We start from the raw sequence: 11,364 nt of genomic DNA on the forward strand, positions 1-11,364 counted from the left end.
GCTTAACTGACTGAGACACCCAGGTGCCCCATCTTTTTAATTCTTTAAATACACAACGAAAACTTTGAGATGTCGACTTAAGAATGATCTAGGGGAACATGGTTAAGAAAACTTTATTAGGAAGTATGAAAACAAAAATGTTTGAAGACCTGTGTTAATATTTTATTGCTATTAGTTTCTCAGAAAAGGGGAGGGCACTCACCTTTCTTGCGGTCCTTCTTTCTCTTAAACACAGAATTTAATTGGTCAACTTGTATGTATGCCTGACCTTTTGCTAATTTATTTATTTTTTTAATTTTTTTTTTTAACGTTTATTTATTTTTGAGACAGAGAGAGACAGAGCATGAACGGGGGAGGGGCAGAGAGAGAGGGAGACACAGAATCGGAAGCAGGCTCCAGGCTCCGAGCCGTCAGCACAGAGCCCGACGCGGGGCTCGAACTCAGGGACCGTGAGATCGTGACCCGGGCTGAAGTCGGCCGCTTAACCGACTGAGTCACCCAGGCGCCCCTCTTTTGCTAATTTAATCTTCAGCTGAAAAACACGAGTATCTTTCCTGTGCCAGACTCAGTGTCAGGTGTAGCAGAAAACACACCAGGCCCCGCCTTCATGGAGTTCTTAGTTCAGCCTCTACTCTTTGGTTTAGAAACCGAATTATGATAGAATCTGCAGTAATCAAATAAAAATGGGTTGTAATTTAGGTAGGGACTGCAGTGATTTACCTAACGCTGCAACTGCGTTACTCCCAGTATGAGACTGGCGTTCATGGCTCTTGTGGGTACTGTTGCTTGTCCAGAGAACATCAGGCTAACATCCTTATTTGGCAAATTTAAATATGTGAAATTCGGACAGAGAGGACTTTGTTTTCCTGTTTGATTGGGTTTCTATGAAGAGCACGGGTATTCTGTGGAGTCTTGGTGAAATACAGAATTAAAGTTACTTTTTGAGTGTGCGGTCTTGGGCAGTAAACTTTTGAGGGATGGCTTCACTTTCTTTATTGTTAGGTTTCTTCACTTATGATTTGTGAAGTTAATTTGAGAAGTATTTTAGGAATATGTAGACCTAAGACTAGAGCAGATTAATGCAACCTGATAGGAGAGTGTTCTAGACGCTTTGCAGTTCTTTTGTGTTAATGCTAGTTTATTAATATGATTCAATATTACATGAGGGACCCAGAAATTAATATGTGCTTAATTCACATGTCTTGCATAGTTTCCTGTAGTTCATTTCTCGAAGGGTGTGGAGTTATGCCTTACGTGACAAATTGTTAAAGTTAATGAGCCCAACTTTCTTTTGCTTTTTCCTCTAGGTGAAAAGAAATGGATTATCACAGACAGTTAGCCAGGAGGAAAGAAAGAGACAGGAGGTATGTTTTCTACTGGCAGATACTTTTATTTATATTTTTGATATATTTGTTAAGTTTTTAAATTTATTTCGAGAGACAGACCGTGTGAGTAGGGGTGGGGTAGAGAGAGAGGGAGAGAGAGCGAGAGAGAGACAGAGAGAGAGAGAGAGAATTCCAAGCAGGCTCCATACTGCCAGTGCAAAGCTGGATGCAGGGCTCAAACTCATGAACCATGAGGTCATGACATGAGCCGAAATCAAGAGTTGGATGCTTAACTGACTGAGCCACCCAGGTACCCCAAGCAGATACTTTTTAGAGCTCCAAGGAATGTGTGTGCTTTCATCTACTGTGTGCACTGGTTCAGTGTTTTCCTTCGAAAACGTATTCGTTTTGTTCTTTTAACATAGGGGGTATGTGATCGTTGTCAAATAAAGCTCCACGTAAGCACCCAGAAAAGAAAACTTTAAAATACCTTAATGTCATTTTAACTTAAATAACAAAGCACCTAGTAGAGATATTTAAACTGAAAGAAATATGTTGAAAAATGAATGAGATGTTAGGTCCTGGAATTGAAAAAGGATGTTGGTGGGAAAACTGATGAAATCTGAGTAAAGTACATAAATTTGTCTACGGTTAAAATGTAATGTACCCTCGCTGTGTCATGTGCCCTGGCTAGGGGAAGCTGGATGAAGGAAATACAGGAACTCTGAACCCTCTATACAAGATTTCTATAAATTAAATTTTTACCAAAATAAAGGTTTACTTAATAAAAAATAAAACTGATAGTAATAGCATTTTACAACTTGAAGTTTAAATAAATGTAGTTTAAGGAAATTACTCATTGTGATAATATTGTGAAGTTCTCAAAACACTTTTCTCTTGTTTTATGCATATTAACATGTATATATATGTTTATGTATATATGTGTGTATACATATACACACACAAATATTGCACAAAGGACATGCACTGTATTTTTGTTTCATGGGCATAAATAACACAAAAATACACGGGTACATTATAGTGCCATTTTTTTTTTTTAAGTTTAAGAATAGTATATAACATTGGTGTACCCATCACTGAGAATTAACAAATATATTACATTTATACTTTTTACTCATATTTTTTAAAGACAAGAAGACTTTCAATAAAGTCGAATTCCTTTTCTCCTCAGTTGCCATTTTCTTCCTCTCCTCCCCAGAGGCAACTGTAATTATGAAATGATGTGTATCTATCCAAATTGTGTTTTTAAGTCATGTATTACATATATTTATGTACATGCATTTGGGTGCATGTGTGTGTGTTAAAATGTAGATACATGCTTATTCTGAACATGTTTTTCGTTTGCTTTTGACATTCAGCACTATATTTGGGATTTATGTAGGTTAATATATATTAATGTAGTATTAATATGTATGTAGTCCATTTTCTAAATTCCACCTTTAAAAAAAAAGCTATTGTCCAAATTTTGGACAGTAGGTGATATATTTTTTTTTTCTTTATTGCAACATAAACAGTGTTTCTTTGTGGACAAATTCAAGAGCTACTGTAGGGTCCTAAGCCCATTTGATTTGAACATTTGTGTTCTTTTAAACCTTTCCTATTTAACCCTATTTCTTTCCCCTATATTTTGAAAATATTCAGATTTGTGATATAAAAAACTAGTGATGGCAATAAATCTAACTTTATGGTTTCTTTCTGTTCCTATATGGCTATTTTTAGAAAGTTTAACCCAATTTTCTTTTAAGTAGTTGATGGCTCTATTGCAGGATGTTTTAGCAGTTATTATATTAAATCTATTATATTAAACTACCACTTACTCATCTTTTCACGTGATCTATTCTATATCGTTCATGTCATATTTTTGTTCAAATCTTAGTATTTTGCATTTGATTACAAAAGCTTTTGCTTTTGAAAATATTTTGTCATTCCAAGTTACCATATCTATGAACAACCTGAAATCCACTATTTTTGGTCAGGAAGTGACAATTTTCTTCAGTCTGCATTGCATTTCCTAAGGATAATTGTATTGACTGAATAGAATTATACAAGATTCAGGTCAAGTGAGACTCTTAATGTCCTCACTTAAGTGCCTGGAGCACAGCTGAGGCTAGACCAACACCTTTAAGTAAGACTTCCTTTAAAGCTTATAGATGCTGAAAAGGGAGGCGAACGTTGAGACCAGCACCACAAAGCTGACTTACAAAATATGGCCCAGCTGCTCCCACCTAGTCTCAGCCACAGCACAGGGCCTTATGGGAAGAATCTCCTGTGCCTTTTGGGTCAAGGGCTTGAGGGGAGGTGGGGAGGAGCCCTGGAGGTCAAGGCAATGATGTCAGTGTTACCAGGGAGATCTCCGGGAAGGATGCACATCTCAAGCCTGCAAGGATGTTTACCACCCTACCTCGGGAAGAATCCCTATATTGTGATTCTTGGAGGATCTGAAGTGGTTTTTGTTTTTTTGTTTTTGTTTTTTAAATGTTATTTGTTTTTGTGTGTGTAAGAGAGAGAGAGAGAGAGAGAGAGAGAGCATGAGCAGGGGAGGTGCAGGGAGAGAGAGAGACACACAGAATGTGAAGCAGGCTCCAGGCTCTAAGCTGTCAGCACAGAGCCCGATGCCGGGCTTGAACCCACAGACCACGAGATCATGACCTGAGCCGAAGTCAGACGCTTAACCGACTGAGCCACCCAGGAGCCCCTGAAGTGATTTTTGTTAAGGAGCTAGATGAATTCCTTACACAGGGTATAGGTGCCTATTCACTTATGCGGGCTGGCTTTTCATCATTATGAACACTTACCAGGTAACCATTGTGTGCCTGACACCAACCATTTCTGCAGACAGTCCTTCGCTCCTTCTTGAGATATTGACGAGAGCAGAGAGGGTGGCTTGTTGAATAAACAGAATTACTTTCAGTTGTATGAGTTTAATATAAAAGAATTCCTGTGGCTGATAAAAACCTTTTAAGGGTGAATACAGTCCTGCTCTTTTAATACACCCAGACTCTTTGCTGTTATTGACTGCAAATTTGTTAGACTGAAACATGGGGAGAGAAAGGGCCCACACAAGAGGAGAGCAAAGAAATGTATTTGTAAGAAATTTTCTCTGAATCTCAAGTGATGTCTATAAATCCTTACTGTCCCAGAGCAGTCTACTTTGAAAACAGGGCTGTAGGAGATGACCCCAAAGGTTAATTAATGTCACACTGAGATTTTATGACAGGCCCTAGCTTTCTTCCATAGATTCCACCCCTTGGCAAAGCATGACCTCAGGATGCAATCTCAAGTCATCCAAGTGCTTCCACTTTTTCATTTTCATTTTCATTTTCATTTTTACAGTGACTCTATTTCTTGAGGTTTGGATGTTCATGCTTTACATGAAGTCAGTAGTTAGGTGATGCGTTTTCCTTAATGCTTATCTTTTTTTGCTTTTCAAGATATGTCTTTTTTATAGGAGAGTTATGAGAACTTGTTTTAGTTCTTCAATTATAAGAACTAATGATGTCTTTCTTTTCCCCTCTTTACCAGGCTATCTTTGAAGTCATATCCTCTGAACACTCATATTTACTCAGCTTGGAGATCTTGATACGAATGTTTAAAAATTCTAAAGAACTGAGTGATACGATGACCAAAACAGAGAGTCACCATCTTTTCTCCAACATTGTGGATGTGTGTGAGGCAAGCAAAAAGTAAGTTCACCTTAGTTGGCCTTTAGTCAGGCCAAGACATTCCTTACTAACGAACATCTGTGTTACCTCAAACAAGACCTTTAGAAGTATGAGGTATCTCATGGAGTTAATTGGCTTTTATCTTTATGCCTTGAAATAAATTTTAAGGTATGTTTCAGGTAGTTGATGTCTAGATGGATGCCAAGTGCATAATGAGTTGTCTCTCACTCCTCTGTCCCTCCCTGTTCTCCTCACACTTGTCCTTTTATTCTTCCTTTTAAATTGTACCAATAATAGAACAACTTTTAGTTGTGCAGGAGAAAATGACTCACAGTCATACTAGTCAAATACAAATGTTATTTTTGTCTACATTTTCACATTTTTTGTTCATATATGTAATTATTATTTTGAAAATGTAGTCACAGTGACCTGCTGGTTTCTTTAGGTTTTCCCTATTTAAGATTCCATAAATACTATTAGAGGAGTTTCCATTATTAGTTTTAGTGAGTGTAGGAATCTCAGCTTGTATACCAGTGATGAGCTCTTGTATTCTTTTGAGTGAACTACAGAGCCTGTACTGGAGCCATGTGCCAGCAGTGGGCTAAGCTGAGCCATCCTGAGTTGCTAATTTGCTAGGTCAAAATGGTTGAATATTGGCAATTTTATATAGTTGGGTCAAAGGTGGGTTTACCGTCTAATTAATGAAGATTAAGCTTTAAGCTTTAATTAATTATTTGCTTTTGTGCCTGTTTTTTTTTTCTTTTTTTTTTAAAGTTTATTTAGGGGCGCCTGGGTGGCTTGGTCGGTTAAGAGTCTGACTTCACCTCAGGTCATGATCTCATGGTCCGTGAGTTCGAGCCCCGCGTCAGGCTCTGTACTGACAGCTCAGAGCCTGGAGCCTGTTTCAGATTCTGTGTCTCTCTCTCTCTTTGCTCCTCCCCTGTTCATGCTCTGTCTCTCTCTGTCTCAAAAATAAATAAACATTAAAAAAAAATTTTTTTTTAAAAGTTTATTTATTTTGAGAGAAAGAGTGGGAGAGGGGCAGAGAGAGAAAGAGACAGAGAAAGAATCCCAGGCAGGCTCTGCGCTGTCAGAACAGAGCCCGATACGGGGCTCAGTCCCACGAACTGTGAGATCATGACCCGAGGCGAAATCAAGAGTCAGACGCCTAACCAACTGAGCCAGTCAGGTGCCCCGTGCCTATTTATTTTTCTAATTTTTGTGCCTATGTGTTGTACCTGCTTTACTACCCACAAAAACCGGATCTGTCCTAGGTAGGGAGTATTCTTGTGAATCTGGACATTGTTTATTTGTCACGTTAGGGTAGAGCCAAGCAGACAGTAATGATAACATGCTCATGCCCACTGGCACCTTCACTGTGTGCAAGTAGATCTTCCTTTTGAACTTACAAGATTGACCATTCATGTTGAACACGTAAGCCTATGAATTGAGGCTACTTCAGAGTGCTGGAGTTTGTGGTCAGATCCATGAGATCTTCAAAATTTCATGGAAGTGACACAACTTCAGAATCCAAATTCTGCCACAGGAAAAGATCTTGGTAATCTTGATACTGATGTGGATACTTAAAAAGAACGTGTTTTGAGGAGGCAGTGGGCCCATGGTGTGTGGGTGCGGGCATGCACCACGGCTTGGAAATCCTTGTTTAGACGTGGGGTTGTTGCTTGTGTTCAGCCCATTGGTCCTCTTGGTAGTCTTAGCAGTTTTGGTAAGAGAAAGGGACATCTCTTTTCTCCTTCAGTGAAGAGTCAGAACAAGAGCCTTAGATGGTGTGTCCCTATTTGAAAGGTATTCACTTTTCAAAGTGAGTCTCCTTCATTTTAACGTGTATTTTGGTTGATCTATAAAACCAGAGCTCTGTTTTAGATACACAGCTATCAAGAATTAATACTGTTTTGATAACTATAAAATGTAAGTCATGATTTCAATGAGAATATGTTTTCTGAAAACCACAGTGGCATGTTTTTATTCTTCTGTGGAATTGTTCTTTGACTTGTGTGGGCATCAGTCAGCTTCTTGCAGTGTATAAATGACTCCAGAGAAAGCCTTTAGTAAATTCTGTTGTAGACAGCAACAGTTCTTGGGCAGAGGATGCTTTGTGTCCTTACCTTCTTTGGGCTCCCAAAGCACTGCTTGCTTATCAGGGTAGTTCACCAGGGTCCTGGGCTCCAGCAGTTGCCTTTCCTTTTGGTAGTTGGTTAACCTTGAACAGGTTGCTAAACCTTCTCCCCTCATTTCTTATTTATTAAATGGGGATTAAAAAAAAATCTATAGCTGGTTAACCATGAAATAAGTAAGTCATTTTGTTTAAATTATAGATTACAGTTTTGTGATTTTAATTTCAATCTTTTAAAAAATTGAAATCTTTTATGATTTCACTAAAAAGTTTTCATTTCTCGGGCACCTGGGTGGCTCAGCCTATTGAGCATCTGACTTTGGCTCAGGTCATGATCTCATGGTTTATGGGTTCAGGCCCCATCTTGGGCTCTGTGGTGACAGCTCAGAGCCTGGAGCCTGCTTCAGATTCTGTGTCTCCCTCTCTCTCTGCTCCTCCCCCGCTCATGCTCTATCTCTCTCTGTCTCAAAAATAAACATTAAAAAAAAAATTTAATGTGATAACTACTTGATGTGCTACCCATGAAAGAGTTTCCAGTCCTAAGGAAATACTAAATAAAATGTTGAATAAAGCAAATGACTGGTGTTCAAATTAGTGATTACTGAGGAAGCATGGCATTGCTCAGTGTGGCATAATCAAGACTATCTTCATTGTTGTACTTTCATGAAAAATTGTAGCTACAGTTGAGGTCAGAACAAGCTTCGTGAATTCAATAGTGGCTCAGGTTCTTCACTGCTTGCCGATAAATAACACTAAGAAGCCTTTCTGTGTAAGAAGATGTTATATGAAAGCAGGCAGGGACAAGATCATTCCGATTCTGGGTGTGAGTGCTTATCAGTGGCATTTCCCTACTAAGTTCTTTGTTTTGTAAAGAATTGCTCATTTCAGTCATCACTTGTGGAGCCTCCTATTCTGCAAGATGCCTGGGTTCTAGAGCATTTCTGCTGGCATCCACCCAGTGTCTCTTGGTCTCCAAGGATCATCAGTAGCTGGTGGCACATCTGTATGGATAGGCCTGGGTCATGCTGGAGGTTATGGTCTGAAGGGTCCCTGGTGAGGGTGAGAGCAGATGGTGAAGGCCTTTGTGTGTGCAGCTGAGGAGTTTTCAAAGTTTCCTGAAGGCTGTGTGGAAACATGGAGTGATCCGGTAGGGGACGGCCAGGGTGGCCCAGGAGATGACAGTATGGTGTTTGCATTAGAGAGGATGTAAAGATGGTGGAAGGTTTGAGGCCACTGCAGTAATACAGCTGGACATGATGGGAAACAGAGGGGTCCTATGAAGAAGGACTTGTGAGATACTTGGAACATGGAGTCTTGAGGACTTGGTGAGAAAGAGGAGTTTTGTTTGCCTCCCACAGGTGTCTGCCCGGTTGACTGTGGACAGTGGTTGTATTAGCTAGGATATAAGGCAAACAGGTTGGGGCTTAGGGAGATAAGGAATTCAGTTGGGACCAGTTTTGAAGTGACAGTGGAGCATGAGGGGAGAATGTCAACTTGAAAGGAGAAAAACGGATTAGAACTCCAGAAAAATCTTGACTAGAGATGTAGATTTGAGTTAGTTCTCCACACTGTGGGTTTAAATGAGATGCTGGAGCTTGTAACAGTTGGTTTTCAAGTGGTGGCGGTGGTTGTATTTACCAACTAGGGGCATTTGGAAACGTATTTTTGATTGCCCCAGTGACTTGGAGACTCTCCTGGCATTTGAAGGTGGGGACAGAAGTGCCAGGCACCCTACTGTTGGTAGGACTCACCCAGATACTCATGAATTGTCCTGTCCAGATGCCAGGTGTGCCCTCCTTGAGATGCATGGGTAAAAGGGAATGGAAAAGAAAGCCAGTGTCAGAATTTTGGCACAAAAACATTTAAGGAGCCTGTGGTTTGGGACAGAAATGAAGTAAATAGGATAAGAATGACGCCGATCTTTCTCAGGCTCCTTGGCTTTCTCTTTAATGCCTTCCTGTGACCCTTTCTGGCCTGGCAACTGTTTGCATTGTGTGTGTGAGGAGGTAGCTGGACTCCTGCTGATCCTATATTTGTCCCTCCTAGGAAAATGACTCTTTTCTTTTCCTTCGGTGATGATTAGAGCTGAATCTTTTAAATTTATGCCTTTGGGTCCATGCCAGTGCAGAGCCTTTGACCTCCCAGCTCTGGACCTACTGCCTTTTACCTTAACTGTGTTAACTTCCTTCTGACTCAGATTCGTGAAACCCCTCTGGATTCATGGGCCTCCTGTCTTTTAAGGACCAAAGATGCTTTCATGTATCTATGTCCATTCAGAATGATTTATAGATAATTTCTGTATTAATAGGAAAAGACCTACAAGTATGATTGATTTACATACATTTGCAGCAGAATATGATCTAATTCTTGCTTTTACATTTAAGATCTATTGATGGTAAAAGACATAATTTCAGGAAAAGAAATGGCCTTTAGTAAAGACTAAATGTCAACCCTATGGCTGTCTTTAGAAATGCTATGCTCTAAGTAAGGTGTTTTGTGTTAAAAGGATTTCTGCAAAATGAAAAGTAGATGAGCCTTTGTTTTGATGTTTTATAAAATGATGTGTTTGTACTCCCAATGCTGAGTTTTCATTATAAATTTCTAGGTGATGGATTTAAATTTTTTCAATAATAGAATATACTATTATTTGTAACCTATAAAAATATACTGCTAAAGAACTTTGCAAGATGCTTGCTTTTCTTTTTCACATTCCAAAGTTAAGAGATTGGCATTTCTTTAGGAAGTAATTTAAAGCTAAAACTATGCCATCTTCAATTTTAGAGTAAAATAAAAATATCCATCAATGTGCTTTCGTGTCCTGAGGAACTGAATTTGTTCCCAAGATATGATGAACAGCTAATGCCAAACTCTTCAGTTTCTGCCTTGTGTGGAGGAGTAACTTACAAAAATAATAAACATACAAAATAGTACTTACCCAGCACTTGCTTCTCTAGAAGATTCTTTTTCCTGATTTTAATCAGATTATATGAAAATTGAAATATCAGGGGACACTAAATACTGTTCTCAGTATATATGCTTTAATATTATTTTGTGAAATGACTTTATGTTCCAAAAGTTGACATTTTACTCAAATAATGGTGTAGCACATCTGTGTTGTAAACTAGGTTTCCTATTTGGTAATTAAAAACTCAACTTTAATGCATTAACAGTAAACCTTAAAAACTTTTATAGTATTAATATTAGCATTTCAGGGGCGCCTGGGTGGCGCAGTCGGTTAAGCGTCCGACTTCAGCCAGGTCACGATCTCGCGGTCCATGAGTTTGAGCCCCGCGTTAGGCTCTGGGCTGATGGCTCAGAGCCTGGAGCCTGTTTCCGATTCTGTGTCTCCCTCTCTCTCTGCCCCTCCCCCGTTCATGCTCTGTCTCTCTCTGTCCCAAAAATAAATAAACGTTGAAAAAAAAATTAAAAAAAAAAATATTAGCATTTCATTCTTCCTAATTTTTAAAGCTAAATTTTATTATTTATTTATTTATTTATTTATTTATTTACTTACTTACTTACTTACTTACTTACTTATTTATTTTTGAAGTTTATTTATTTTTGAGAAGCAGAGGGCGAGAGGGACAGAGGACCTGAAGTGTGGAGCTTGAACCCACGAACCTTGAGATCATGACCTGAACCGAAGTTGGACGCTTAACCACTCAGGCGCCCCTAAAGCTAAATTTTACAAGAAAACATAATTAAGTTTAACTAGGCCAGAGAATATGGAACTCTTTATGTTGTAGAACCTGAAGTATTGGCTATTGCCATTGTTTTTGGTCAGCAAATGTTTTTTTGTTTTTTTTTTTGTTTTTACTCCATAGAAGTTTACCACAGAATCTTTGGTAAATAAAGCAACTGCCCTGTTTATCTTCATGGAACAAAAAATCTTTCTTTTTAAAATCCAACTTCTTGGGGCGCCTGGGTGGCACAGTCGGTTAAGCGTACGACTTCAGCCAGGTCACGATCTCGCGGTCTGTGAGTTCGAGCCCCGCGTCAGGCTCTGGGCTGATGGCTCGGAGACTGGAGCCTGTTTCTGATTCTGTGTCTCCCTCTCTCTCTGCCCCTCCCCCGTTCATGCTCTGTCTCTCTCTGTTCCAAAAATAAATAAACGTTGAAAAAAAATAAATAAAATCCAACTTCTTCAGCTGATAGTTGAAAGACAGTGACACTCAGAACCTACTTTTTTTTTTTTTTTAATTTTTTTTTTCAACGTTTATTT

The 11,364-nt window shown here is 39.1% G+C and overlaps 1 protein-coding gene across 2 annotated transcripts in view; it reads left to right on the forward strand.

Annotated features, from left to right (window-relative positions):
• The window catches only part of ARHGEF26 (Rho guanine nucleotide exchange factor 26), a 129,975-nt gene that overhangs the window by 26,621 nt on the left and 91,990 nt on the right, over nt 1-11,364 (forward strand). For both annotated transcript variants that reach the window (XM_040480538.1, XM_040480537.1), the window contains exons 4-5: nt 1,308-1,364; nt 4,869-5,029. In XM_040480538.1, coding sequence (XP_040336472.1) covers nt 1,308-1,364; nt 4,869-5,029 — 218 coding nt within the window. The remainder of the gene's footprint in view (nt 1-1,307; nt 1,365-4,868; nt 5,030-11,364) is intronic.

The sequence above is a fragment of the Herpailurus yagouaroundi genome, unplaced genomic scaffold (genome assembly GCF_014898765.1).
Source record: "Herpailurus yagouaroundi ecotype Mexico unplaced genomic scaffold, PumYag 159, whole genome shotgun sequence".
NCBI lineage: Eukaryota > Metazoa > Chordata > Mammalia > Carnivora > Felidae > Herpailurus > Herpailurus yagouaroundi.